At 26.8% G+C, this 15,219-nt stretch overlaps 1 protein-coding gene across 1 annotated transcript; it reads right to left on the reverse strand.

The window, feature by feature from the left end:
- Positions 1 to 9,510: 9,510 nt before the first annotated feature.
- Positions 9,511 to 10,215, reverse strand: LOC145836322 (E3 ubiquitin-protein ligase DTX3-like). Its single transcript, XM_082944134.1, has 2 exons — positions 9,882 to 10,215; positions 9,511 to 9,809 (listed from the first exon to the last, which is right to left on the reverse strand). The coding sequence occupies exons 1-2, from the start codon at positions 10,213 to 10,215 to the stop codon at positions 9,511 to 9,513; spliced, it is 633 nt and encodes a 210-aa protein (XP_082800260.1).
- Positions 10,216 to 15,219: the final 5,004 nt, after the last annotated feature.

A 15,219-nucleotide genomic window follows, 5' to 3' on the forward strand; every position in this document is an offset into this window, starting at 1 on the left:
GTTAACTCAATCTTTATTCTAAAAGATTTTGTTCTTTTAAACTTTATATGCTAATGTTAAGTCAAAACTATAAAAAAATCAGATTAATAGAATGCGTAAAGAATTTTTTTGAAGTAAAAATATCTAATAATTTAAGTTTTGTTTTTAATAGTATTTAAAAACACTTTACATCATAACATAAACATTTTTCTGTTCATTTTACTTTAAGAATTTTAGTCGGGTACTTCTCATTCCCCGTAGTTTGCATCATCGCCCTTAAATACGCAACAACGCACTCAACTGCTTCAGTGGGCATGAAAACGCGTTCCTGGTGGGCGTACATCAGCTTCGATGCGTCATTCTCCTCATCAAACAAACTGATGTCGTCTTCATCTTCAAAGTTCACGCAATACCTCTTGTGGTGGTAGAGGTACAAGGCGGGCTTGCTCGTCCATCGCTGCAAGACTTCGGGGTTCAGGAAGTGCTCGTGCCGCTCAAGATCGTGATTGAGGAAGTATATCCACCACAGTCCGGAGTTGTTTGCTGTCGGTCCGTGCAGAGCGCTGTACAGATCATCTGAAGATTCCGGTCTCTTCTTCACTTTTAAGAGGTCGCTTGTGAGAAAAACGGGCTTTTTGTGTTCCAAAGGTTTCGTGTCTTTGTTGTCTGTAAAGTACTCTATGTAAGATTTTGTAACTCGTATTGGAAAATCGTGGGTGAAAATAAAAAAAAAACATCAATTGTTGTACAAATAAAACTATTATTTAATGCTATTCAGTTTTTCAGTGTTTAAACAGTTTATTTTCGGCAAAATTCAATTAATTTAAAACGCAACAAAAATTTATTTCAAACTAGATATATTTTTTTCTAAAAATCAACAGATAAAAAGATTTCAAATTAATATAGCCAATTAAAAATCCCTGAAATACTCGCTATGAAACTTTAAAAGCGTATAATAAACTAACTTTTTTTTATATCATAGTGACTTTTAAGATGAGTCAACTCTATTCTTGAATTTATTGGTTTTGTTTTGTCATACTCTAAAGAAATTGACTTTCCCCACTCAATAGTTGCCAGAATGATCATGTGACCTGAACTTTCCTCGATCGCTGTTAACATCAGTTCAAATTCGTCATCTCTATCAAATTTAATTGCTTCATCTACATTCACACTCGCTGTTGGAAAGTCTTGAAGCTAAAAGAAAAACAATTTTTTACCAAATTTTTTACTTTACAGCTGTGTTTGTTATTGCGAATACACTCACTAGGACATGTATGATGGAGTATTTTGAAGTCGCTCCTTCTATAGTTACAAATGATTTGTCATCATACCATGGTTGTGTGTAGTTATCGCAGTCAATACAGTATTTCTTTCCTTTGTGTAGATTGATCAAGCTGCCATAAGATCTACAAAAAAATTGCTACAAATTCTATTTTAAACAATAAGAACTAAAAATTTACTTAATTTAGAATCATTAATAAAACGATTAGACTTTGTGGAAAACAAAACAAAATATTTTCAATTTTTTTAATTTTATACTATTTTAGAGGTTAACTTTTTTATTAATCGTTCTTAAAGATACCTGTATTTTTTTAAAGTATAAAAAATAAGTTTAAGAAATTGTTTTAAAAATTCTGTATTTTGTTATCAAATTATAAATAGATTTATGCTTTATTAATTTATTAATTAAATCTATTTATATAAGCTCTTTACATCCCAGTAAATTGAGCATTCTTTTTTAGCTAAGGCAAATAACTATACAGTTATCAAATTATATAAATAAGTTATTCAAAATTGCCCAAAAAAAAAACTAAAGCACAAATTGCTTTCGGGTAGTTTATTCATTTAAGCGGGAACGGGTTAAATATGCAGGAAGACATTTTAGCACGAGAGTTAAAAATTAATAAAATAAAATAAAAAGAAAAAATAAGAAATACAAAAACAAAACAAAATAAATAAAAAGGTTAATTAAAATAAAAAAAAGTTACCGACCGAGGGTAAAGGTTAGAGGTAACAGTTAAGTTAAAAAAAAAAAAATAAAACATAATAAAAATTATATTAAGCTCTAAAAATAAAAATAAACAAGAAAACTAAAAAAAATAAACTATAGAAAAACAAAAGATTAAGACGAAAAATTTACCGACATAAGGTAAAAGTTAGGGATAATGGTGATAGTAAAAGAAGTTGATAACTCACTTTAGGCATTAAAAAAAAAGTAATAATACAAACATTTTTCTACCCGTGTAAAAGTGTTCCTTCGTGCGAAACTTACTCCGTGTAAAAATGTCCCTTCGTGCAATTCAGACTACTACCTATTTGAAGCAGACCATGGGAATTTTTTCCTATTTATCTAGCTTAATATTTAATTGTGCTCTGCATTCCTATAAACTGATATTGTAGCCAGAAGCGCATGTTAAGCATATGATATCAAATTTTTGAATAAGATACAATAACATTCGTAGCATATTAATAGTTTAAATTAGTTTTGCCCATAATTTAAAGTAACTTTATAGTTAACTATATTTAGTATATAAGCTTCACTTAAACTTAATTCATATTCAGTGTTTGCAAAAAATTAAAGTTTCAGCCAATTACTCACGGAATTAATTTTTTTGTAAGGAGTTAGAATATAACATAACGCTTATAGAAAAGACTAATTAGTAAAAAAGTTTCTCTTCTCTTTTCGATTATCAATAAAATAAATAAATTAACTTACATTTTATTTTGCCCTTCGCGAAAGACCAAGTCGGCTTTTTTCAGCGCTTGAATCCATCCTACCGTCCAAACTTCACCTTTACAAATTGGCGGGAAAGCAACTGTTGCCTTGGCTGAAAACACAGAAGTAGAGTACCCAAAACAATGTTCAGTTTCTTGAACCACCACAAAATCGTCTTTAGCGCTGTGCCTTGCTGAGATGCACGCGTATATTTTTCCCTTTAGGGGACTTTTTTGACACTTGTCGATGCTTAGAGGTTTTTCCTTGCTAAGCCAGGGGCTACAAAATGCCCTGGTGAAAATTTCTGGTATGTCGGTAGATTCATGTACGCGCGCTTTAGTAACTTCAATGAGCTTTTTAAGCTTTGGGTAAGAAATTTTAGTCGATGGAGTTAACTGTTCAAGGGAGTATTCATCCAAAAATTTTTTAAGAAAACTATCTACTTCTAAAGTTTTATATGACGGAAAAGCTTCTTTTACGTCACAAGCGTTAACAAATCTCTTAAACGAATATCGGGGCACTCTGTACTTTACCTTTCGACTAAGCTTCGGGTTTAGATAAATTATTCCGTTCAAAAAGTCATTTTCTTTTGAGATTTTTTCAATTTTATTTTGTGATGAATTTTGTTCAAGCTTGTTCTCATCTTCCGGTCCGTTGCACTCAATTAGCACTGAATTAAAAAAATGTTAATTAAGGCAATAACAAAGCGCAAAAGCGTTTAAAAACACCTAATTTACTTACAATTTAAAATATACAAAACATAACCATAACCTTGTTTAGGAAGTATGTTTCTGTATTCTAAAAACGGTGAACGATCATAACTTTTACTTTTATTGATTTTCTCACTGTGATATCTGGCCCAATCAGTTGCAATCATTAACATCAGCTTGCCTAAAAAATGTTTTGAACATTAAGAAGTGTTTTGTTTTTAAAAACTGATGCATTACAAGTTGCTTCTTTTTTTACAACAAGTTTCAGCTATAAGTAAATGAATAGCTAAACATTAATTAACTAAAAGAAAAGCAACTCACTTAAATCATGCTGATCTTCTTCAAATTTATGTACGGACTTTATTACATCCTTAACACTTGGTCGCAATTGAGGATCGACACAAAGCATTTGCTTCAAAACTTGCGTGTAGGAATTTTCAGAGCTTGAAGGAAATAATCCTTCATTTGCCCACATACAATATCTTTTATCAGTATTCGCAGCTATTTTCCAAGGAAAACATAAATTGTTTATATAATAAATAATCACCCCAGCAGCCCAAGTATCACCTGCTTTGCTTCTAATACTACTACCTACTAACTCAGGTGCCTTGAAATCAGTATGGTCTTGTAATTTTCTGATTAAACATGGTTTATCTGACACGTTGATTAGAACTAAGTTGTTGTTTCCGTCAACCATCAAATTATCGAAACAAATTTTATATTCGACATTTTCAAAACTGTTGTGTATAATGTTCAATTTGTATAACAATTGTTTGCACCATCTGTCTTTTAGTTTTTTGCTTGAAACTTTCAAAGAATCCAATAAAGTAACTTGGTTAATGCTCATTGTAAAATTAAAAACATAGGTTTTGCTTGATAAAACAGATGCTTTTGATTTTCCGACGGCTTTGTCTGTTTATATTTCTAGAATTTGTCAACTTAATAAGCTGTATATGATCTAAGCAATTATAAGTGTTTAATAATAATAGCAAACTGTATACAAGTTAATAAAAAATAAAACAAAACTGATGTGTAAAAACAACAAAAGTATGACTATTGTTCATTTCAGCTGAGTTTGAACTTATCTAATTAATTTCTAGCTTCGTTACAAACTCTTTAATAAAACAAAAATTATTTTTAAATATGTGTTACATAGATTAAAAATTCTAAATATATACTTAAAAATAAGTAAAAACATACATTAAAAAAGGAGTATAAACAAAAAGTAACCTTTTTACTCCCAAACTACCTTGAAAACTTTCTTAGAATAATAGATATGAAATACTTTTTTTTTGGCTACTAATTTAATCGAACAATAAGTTCCTAGTAAAACACACAAAAATAAAATCTAGTATTTATAACTTAAACTTTCTTTAAAAAATTAATCTTCTTATCTAATTAAGCAGCTCTACTCATATGGTAATTTCTTTTCTAAATATAGTTATTATGTAGTCGTTTAACAATTTTTTTTTTAATTTTGATGAACTTTGAAGATTTTTAATTTGTATTTAAAAAAAAATTGTTACATAAAATTGTATAAGTCTTTATACTAGTTTAGGATTAATAAGGTTTTTATAACAATTATAACAAGTTATAAGTGTTTATATTTAACGATGAATTGGAAAGTAAACTTAATCTTTTTTTGTTGTAAACTTATTTGTAAAGTATTAGTAAAAGACTACCCTAGCTTTTGTAAAATTTTAATTAAATTTTTGTACAATAGTTGTATCATTTTTTAAATCCTAGTAAATTCTTATAAGTTGTTTTGTTAATACTTATTATTAAGTCAGTAAGTTTTACATAACAAATAAAAGTGGCATGTAAAAGATTAAGTTAAACTTAAGTATTATTAATTAATGATACATGAAACACGGATTAGTTTTTTTCTTAACATGAATTAACTTTGAGTTTAAAAGCATTTTACTTTAATGAGTTTGTAATTATTTTAAACTGAAGTAAACAAGCCTTAAAACTTAAAAATATTTTGTTAAGTAACAAATTAAATACAATTCTCTGACTTTTTTTTGTTTTTTTAGAATTTTTTAAAGATAGTTTTAGTATATTAGTACCACTAGATGCAACTCAAATGTAGTAGTAAAAATGTGTCGTTAAAAAATTTTCTACTAAGAATGTAATGTATAATGATCTTATACAGATTTTGAGAAGCTATTTTTTTCTTTTCAAAATACGCTTTCCTTACCAAAATACGGCTAGTGAATACTTAAAATGCAAGAAAAAAATCTTTTTTCATAATTATTGTAATTTACTTTATAATACGTCATAAATAGAATGTTTAGTTGGTATTTAAAACATTTTAAAAGAATTTTCATGAATGTTTATTAAAATGTTTTGAAATATTTTCATATTAAGATCAGGCTTGTTTTAATTCTGCTCCTGTTGCACCTCATGCAAATTTCAAACAGCAAAATGACCGATCGGGGGGAATTCCCGTACGCGGTTGAGGTTAACGATCGCGCGCATGAAGCAACCGGCAGAATCATCACCTTGGAAGCGGCGCAGAGAAAGAAAATTAGAAAGAAGAATGACGGAAGGTACTTGTTTCGAGGAAGAAGGCGGGAAGAGTTGAGAGAAAGAAAGCGGCAGAAGGAAATCGTAGAAAGAAAAATAAAATAAAATCTTGGTAAACAACGAAGAAGAAAAATCATGAAAATAAATATAGACATTGGAAGTGATGACAAGCTTGCCTACTTTAAAATTAGATACAGTTATTCACTTTAAAATACAAAATTAGTAAAGAACTTGATGAAAAGAGATAGGTTATTAAATACATTCATTTTTAAGACTAGTTTTAAATTAATGTGCTGATACTTACCATAATCTTCACTCTGGGTTTTCACTTTGAACACTCTTTTTTTTTAATTCTAAGTAGAAAATATGCATTTAATTAACAAAATCGTATTTTACTTATCCATATGACAGACAGCTTCACTTGGCCATTAGAATTAAGGTGAAATCCAAATTAAGGCCATTAGAAAGCTTCACTTGTATATTACAAGTTTATCTTATTTTTACAGTTTTTAAGAATTAAACCTTTCGGTTTGCTACCGATACGGAGTGATTTCTAACTTTCTTACGTGATGCTATTCTTGTTAAGTTTTTTTTTGATATTATTAAAATTACAAGGAAGATGTTTTCTGCACAATGAGGCCTGCTATTAATTTAGCTTTTTACTTATAAAAGGCTGCTAACCCCTGTTTTTAAGTAAACATAAAATAAAATATTCATAAATAAACATAAAGTATTCAAAAAAAACATTTTAGTTAGGTTTGTTATCTAAATATATAGTACATGTGCCGTATCAAAAAATAAAAAAACTATTACACTAAGTTTAATAAGTTATTTATAAGACGATAAGAAAAAAATTATTGTCGTCTTGAACTATTTTATTTAAAAATTTATTTTATAAAATAGCATTTATAACTTTAATACATATTTAAAAAAATTATAAATTATAAAAAGAAGCAAGTAACATGAATAGCAACAAAATTTTTTACTTTGAATAAAAATCTAACCAAAATTAATCAGCATACATAAATTATAGTACGGTGCTTTAATTATATTCTAAATATTAAAAATGTTATTTAGTCGCACCTTAAGTATAAATAGATTGACTTTTGTTTTCTGTTACGATTATTAGATATTTTATTTAGTAAAATACACTATTTTTTCAAAATTTCTATTTATCAAATTTTAAAATTTTGAAGTAAGGATAGTAAAACAATGATTTATAGTATTAAGTTTAAACTAGATTTTGGTATTTTCATGTTGCTTAAGCTGTTTACGGTTTTATTATTTAAAAAGAGATAATTAATTGTTTAATCAAAAAAAGTATAATTTTTATAAATAATTATAAAAAATGACAGCTCACTGACTACATTCATTTAGTTTGATGAGGCACATCTAAATAAGAAAATTATTGTTAACTTATTAAAATTAAACTATTATTTATTCAATTTCACATTGACATTTAATAAAAATTTATAATAGTTTGTTGAGCTTTTTTATTATTTTATTATGTTTCTAAGCTGATTCCTTGACTAATACTGAAATATTATTAGTTTTTTGTAATCATAGATTTGCAAAAAAAGTAAGGAGCTAAGTTTAGATTAAGTTTTATTCTAAATATTTCCTTAAAGTAACTTAGCATTTTGGTAAGTTAAGTTGATATTGAATGCTTTTATTTTGAGATTTTTTTAAGAAACTTTTATGAATTATTAAACTCTCAACTATTTATTTTAGGTAATTATGTTAATAACTTTTTTTTTGCATTCATACGTACAAAACTATCAGTTCATTATTTCTTTTGATAATTATTACCTTTTTAATCTCTCTTAAACCTATTTTTTAGAACTTTAATCTTTAGAAATTGAGTTGTGATGTATTTGATTTTATAATTTGGCAGTTTTATTTTTACTCTTAATATGAAATATAAACAAACACAATAAATTTACAGAAATTTTAAGTGTGTATAAATTCAAACGTTTTATTTTTTAAGTGTTGTCCCTTATTTTCGATTAAGTGGAAAAATCTTTTATTGAATTTTCATACAAAGCCACTCTTTATTTTAAAGTTTTTTAACACATATCTTAAAAAATAGTATGAAGAGCATAACTTAGATACTAAAGAAAATAGAGTTTTGATAAAAACACATTAAAACACTAAAATCTCATTGAATACTAATTTTGCGATGGAGGAGGCTATGTTATCTTACTTAAAATGTTTAAAAATAACGTTTTCTTAAATTAATGTGTTTTATTAGTTGCTTAAAAATTATAAGATTACATAAAGTAACTTAAAAAGATATATAATAAAAAGAAGGACCAAAATTGATTCAACATGCTTCTATTATTCAACATTACATAACCATTTTCCAATTAACTAAAAGAAGAAATTTTAATTTCTTTTTATTTTGTTTAATCATTTATGTAAGTTTAAAAATTCAGAAAACATTTGAAAACATTATTATAAAAATTGAATGTGTATCAACTACAAGTGATTTAAGTAATAATACTTAAAGCTTAATAATTCTTGAAGTTTTATGCAAATTATATCAGGTTTTTAATAATAACTTTTATGATCCAACCTGTTTTGATAAAAACTGACAATTTTTTATTTCATTCGAACGGATCTGAATCTTGAATTATCTTAGCTAAATTCCAGAAAAATTTTTAAACAATATCTGACAGGTGCCGGTAAATCGATAACTAGATGTCATAAAATGACTATACAAATAGGCTTGTGTTAAGGATGGGCAAAGTGCGACCACAAACAGTCATTTATTATTTGTACTTTTAGGGATGAATATTGTTAGATACAAATCAAATACTACGAAAAACCTTAGTAATAAATATTTTTCGAGTTTGATAAAGTGTAAAAACATTAAAAATGATTTTAGCATACAGTAATGCTTATCAATAGTTTTCTGTTGAATTATAATATATTTTTTAAATTTTAATACTACAGTATTTTGTGTCTCAGTCGTCTACGAATTTTTGAACAAGTACAACTCACAAAAATTTGTAAATTTATCTTGCCGACAAAAATATTATGTAAATGGGGACAGATTTGTATTGCGCACAAGCAGTCACTTTTGCACGAGTTGGTTTTACTTTTACACAAAGACACTTGAAACCTACGCTCACCAAGCCGGTAGAAGGAAACAATTACCGAACAAGGGTTCGGGGAAACAGTGATAATAAACCGTCGTCACAATTGTTTCAAGACGCTTCATAAAATGACATGAGGAACCGCTTAGAATTAGTTAAAACTCTAAATTTAAACCCGTGCTAACTGATGAAACTAGGTATGGAACTTAATGTGTACACACATGTGTATTACATATAATTATGAGACTTTGATTATATAAAATAAACTATATATTTTTGTAATTTTTTAGGTTATCGTCAATATATCAACCAATTTAAGTTTTTTATTTTTTTTTAATTAAAATTTATTTAGTTAACTAATAAATAAAATAAACTATATAACAAAATTACTAAATATTTACATTTTTTTACTACGAGTACAAGACAGTAAAATAACTATGTTATGCGTCACGGTCTAATACAACATCATTCATCTGGATTACTCATCCAACCTTACACTAAGAGCGTGCATATCAGCAGTGACTCGCTCCAAATAAGTCGCATCCGGGTAACTATAATTCTTATCTAGGATAGAAGTCTTGTGGTGAATGTCGTTCCAAGTTATCACGTTTCTTCGTCCAGAGGTCAAACTAGTACCAACTGTGAAAGTCAACTTCATCTTCCATGCTTTCTTGAACAGTTCAAGAACCCTTCTACCTGCTTCGTTGTCAGGTAGGAATGCTGTTCTATTATCACCATAATAACTAGCTCCCGGGTTTCCATGCTGGGGTCCTTGTACTCCACCATAAAGCTCATAGTCAATCCGAATAGTTCAACAGTCTTCGTAGCCTGCACAGTGCATGGTTTTACAAGTTTTTACTGTCATGTAGCCATCTGGGCATGGACCGAGCTTCTCTATAATAACAGCACGACATACAGGACACTTGTGGCTTTGCTTTAAAACGTCTATCAGACACTTTTCATGAAAGATATGCTCGCAAACACCTGTACCTTTTACCGGTCCGTTTCCTTTTAAAGGACCTAAACAAACTGCGCAATCATCATTAATATTTTCATCACTAAGTGCAACTTTGACACCATCAAATTTTTGTCCGGCTGACTTTTTATTCTTTTCATCAAAGTATGCGAACTTTCCTTCATATTGAAAATCTTGTAAACCACCTCCATGCATAATAGAACTCATACTTGATGCAATCTGTTGCAAATGTGCATGAACACTGTTAGGTATGGCGTTTGCTGACGTATTTTTCACAGTATAACTCAAAGTTAAATTAATTTTGTTAAATAAGATGTTCTATGGTGATGCTAAGGTGTTTTGAAGTTGATGAGCTTGCAAGTCACTTTGATGCTTACCTCCGCTAGTTGGTGCTACTTGACTGGATATCATCGGCTGTTGGTTTTTGCTATCTCTGATAATTTATTTTAAAGATATTAGTTATCTTCGTTATAAATAACTCAATTTCAAGATTTTGCACCAGCTAATAATATTTAAAAAGTTTAGCTGTTAAATTAGCAGATCATAACTTAAAATATTTAGAAATAGAATTTGATTAAATTTCTGTTTTAAGTTTAACTTTGTATAAGTTTAGATATTTCAAAACTATAAAGTTTAGTTGTATTATTAACAGTAAATTACATTGGGCCTTAGAAAAATAATTCATATTTACAATTATTTTTTAAAGCTCTAAAAAAAGAATCTACTTAAGAAAAAATATCAAACCTTGAATAAACAATAGTTTCTTTAAATTTTTAGTTAATAATAAAATGCAAAACAATTTTTCGAACAGTTTTTAATTTAATGGTATACTTAGTACAAACTTTAATGTCTACAAAATACAATTCTATAGTTTAAAAATATATAGTTTTAAAATGCAATTATTTGTAGTAAAATCTAATTTAATTAGATGATTTTGTTTGAAAGTAATAAAAAAGTAATCTAATAAAGATATTTAATGCAGATAAAAAGTTTGAATGCAACTTTTTTCACAAAAGTATAATTACTTGAAAATTAAAAACTTTTTTTTTATTAAAACTTTTAATTCACATTTTTAAAACTACAAGTTATATGATTAGAACTTAATTTATTATGCTTCTTTACAAAACTTTATACTTTTTTTTGGTCTTGTAAAATTCAATTAATAGCTTTTGATAGTCTCTAAATTTCTCAACTCCTTCCCACGAGTTTTCATTTTTAAACTTTTCGGTATTTCAATTAGTATAAATTTAAAACTAGGTTTAACAAACAAAACAATTACTTCACACTTGTTTATTTAACAAGTCAAAACTAAAAAAACAACTAAATATTTTTTTTTACATGACAATTCAAATGTTATCTATTTAAACTCCGACACTTCACATTTCGCTAAAAGGGCTGAAACTTTTTTATTAAAATGTACAAGAAGAATCTATTTTTAGAATTTAGAAAACAATTAAAACTATTAGAAAATGAACATATAAATGAGTAAACTTAAACATTTCAACATTTCGTTTAGCTCCGTTTTATATATGTCTTGTATATTTTAATTTTATATATTCTAACAGACAATTCACAGACAGGGTATTAACTCTCTTAGTGAAAAAATGGTTACCTTAAATTGTCTTATTTATTCTGAGATTTTCAAATCCTTATTTATTTTCTTACTTATAAATTTAAGTTTCTTTAACAAAATTGTTTATAAAAAAACATAGCATTGGAAGTAAATCAATTTAGTTTTTATTTAAAATCTAAAAATTTGTTTAAATGAAAAGTTAAATGTTTAATTTTCTTGTTCAAAGATTTTTACGAGTGTGAAGTTAGCTTAGTAACGTTTTTCAAGAATTTTTAAAAAATGTTCAAAATTTAGATCCAACTATTTTCCTTATCTTAATAGCTAAATAAAAAGTTTTTTTTTTATTCTAGAGAACGGTCCTTTGTGTTTAATTTATAAAAAAAACAATTGGATTTGGGCTTGAAATTTAGCGTAGAACCCATTAGAAAAAATGAGTTTTTTTTAATAATTTTTACTTATTAATAATATTAAAATATCTAAATTAAAAATAATCTTAAATAAAACTCATCCTTAAACAAAATTATAAAATATAACTATTTAATCAATTAGAGGGAAATTAAAATATTTAAAAATTATAAATCATTAAATTATTAATGAATTAAATTATAATAAATTTTAGCTATAACTGCTAACATTTTTTTCAAAAATATATTGAATATGTTTAAAATCCTTTAAGTTAAAAAAACAAAGATAAAACTTCTTTAAGAACTCAAATTAAAACTTTTAAAACAGCTGTCACTTAACGTGGACCTCAATGTCATAGTGCTAAATACTCTCATTATTGATATTGTTTAGAAACTTCAATTTGATTAGTTTGTCAAGTGTTACAATACTAATTAGTAAAACTTGTCCAAGTTTAAACAACTTATAGCTCTACTAATCGAAATTTCAACTAGTTTCTAGCAAATGTCTACAATTAAATAAAGTAAAAACTAAATATTTTATATGTATGTATAATTAAACTTCAATAGATAGGATTAATATAACACTAAAATTAAAAATACAGGATAAAAGTTTGAATATTTATATTAGTTTAACTTTGCTCAGGAAACTTTTTGCAGCTGTTTCTAAACTCTATATTTTGAAATTTTTGTATTAATTAATAAACCATACTGCAACCTGAAAAATTTTCACATCTTTGATCTACATTGTGAGTAGACATAAAACAAAATGAGTTAGTAGTTGTAATTTTTCAGTTGTTTTTATCAGAACTTTTAAATAACTAAAAATTAAAAACTAAAACTATTTGAAAATGCTTAACCTAAAATACTAGAAGAACATTTAAACACTTCGTAAAAAAAATTATAAAACTACTATGTTTCTAAAATTGTACTTTAGTTTTTTCGAAAATTCAGTTTTGTGTTTAAGTTCTTCTTATTATATATCACATTTGCTTATTGCTTGAGAATTTTCCTCTGCAGACTACTCATAAAAAGTATACGTTATTTGGATAACGGTAAGCATTCGCTCGTTTCAGACTGAACGTATTAAGTCAGGTACTGTCATGTTACTTTTGACTTGAATTCGTGAATTTTAATTATAAATATTTATTCTAACTGTTTCTTCTATAACCCGCTATATTAAAAATTCGTGGACCAAAGATTGAAACTGTTTTTCAGTAAACTACTAAATGAATTTTTTAAATAATGAGTATCGTGAAATCCTTAATTTTTTTTTTTAAACAAAGTAAGTTTGTACTTCATTCAAGTTTAGCAATAAATAAAGAATTTTTAGATTTTATATCAATTAAGTAATCTCGTTAGTCAATATAGTAACTACAATCTCAACAAATTGCTTTTGTAAACTTACAGAACATAAAATCATTACATTGAACAAATTGCCAAAATTTGCATGAACTATTAAAAAAATTTAAATGAATTGCTATTAAAATCAATTTAATGATGTTTTTGAATTATGCTTTTTAACTTAACACTACAAAACAAACAAACACCAAAAAGTTAACATTTTAAACTACTTACTTTGTACTTGTTCGTTTTAACTGTCAATTTATTTTACCTTGACCACTTAAAACCTTGATTTTGCTGCTTATTTAGTAAAAGTTTTTAAATTTTTGAAAACCAATTATTTTTTATAAGTAAAATTTACGCTAACTAGCATATTTTCAAGTGGAGGAAATATTTTACGTTTATATAAAAATTTGCTTTAAAGCTCTTAATGCTTTAAATCAGGGTTTCCCAAAGTGGGCGATATCGCCCCCCTTGGGGCGATTTTAGCAAGTCGGGGGGCGATAATTAGGAAGGGGGCGAAAGGGTGGGCGATAACTAGTAAGGGGGCGAAAAGGGGGCGATTTTAAAATTTTTGGCTGTCATAAAGTATTTACTTTTAATCTTGCTATTTCACTAATTTTAGCTTGCTATTAGATATTTGACCCTGAGGTAAAACTAAAACAAAAAAAGTTTATTTTGTTTATGTAAAATATAGAGAAAAAAAGCAAGTACTTATGACTCCTACTTTCAAGTAAATTACATATTTTCATTCATATATTTTCTTATTTAACAACTACATAGATCATAAACGATCGGAATCCCTCTCACCATTTTATAACCTGACATATATCTTATTTTAGATCATAAATGGTTTGTAAAAATCTATGTTATATATTATTAAGGTTCTAGGTAAACTGGTAACCCTGTATACTTTTATTTTTGTTGGAAATATCATGAGGTGATAGTTATATCACCACATCAAATTTCCAATTGTTTTTTGAAAAGTCACTAGTAAGGCTTAAAAATAAAACTATACAGAGTTGCCAATTTACCTAGAAACCTGGAAAAACCTTGAATTTGACAATTTAGACAGAAAAAAGAATAAATTTTGGAACTTTTTAATAATTTCAACATATAAAGTAGTAAAATTTCGATTTGACACAAAAAAGCTATCATATAGATAAAAATATGGATCCCTTCGAGGCAGATCTTTTTGAATTAAACGACTTACAGGAAACCTTCTCAGACTTACAAACTAACCTTGAACTTAAAGTAATTTTTTCCAAAGAACGATATGAAAGCTTTTGGACTCAACAAAACTAAGGCAAAAGTATTCAATCATTTTAGAGGAATTTAGATTGTTGTTTATACTTTTTCCTTCTAGCTATGTTGTTGAGAAAGCTTTCAGTTCAGTTATCAATATCTTGAGCAAAAGATCTAATCTAGATATTTTTAAAGGAGGCTTTATTTTACTGATTAAGAATCAGATTAGAAAAACTTGCAAGCAGTCATGAACCTCATCCTTCACATTATATTAGACTTTAGTAGCAGACATTATTTTATGAAAGTTTTTTTTATTTTATTTGATCTTTTAAAATACTTCTTATTTAACCTGGTTTGTGTTGTATTTAAGTAGTCGTTTTATCATAAAAATTTTATTAAGTTATTTATTTTACAACAGGTTTGCATAATGCCTAATAAATATTAATTACGGTAGACTTCCTCTTGAGTTCGCACTTTTTACCCAAAAAAAAGTGCACATTTATATTTTCTAAAATTTAATTTAAATAAAGTCTTTTACTAACTAAGTATTAATAAAACAAAAAATACATATAATTAAATAGCTTATATAATCTATTTTTTTATGAATGTTTGTTTTATGTTTTAGTTGATTTCATGTTTATGCATAAC

This window comes from Thalia democratica, chromosome 5, assembly GCF_965202585.1.
Source record: "Thalia democratica chromosome 5, ktThaDemo2.hap1.1, whole genome shotgun sequence".
NCBI classification, from domain to species: domain Eukaryota; kingdom Metazoa; phylum Chordata; class Thaliacea; order Salpida; family Salpidae; genus Thalia; species Thalia democratica.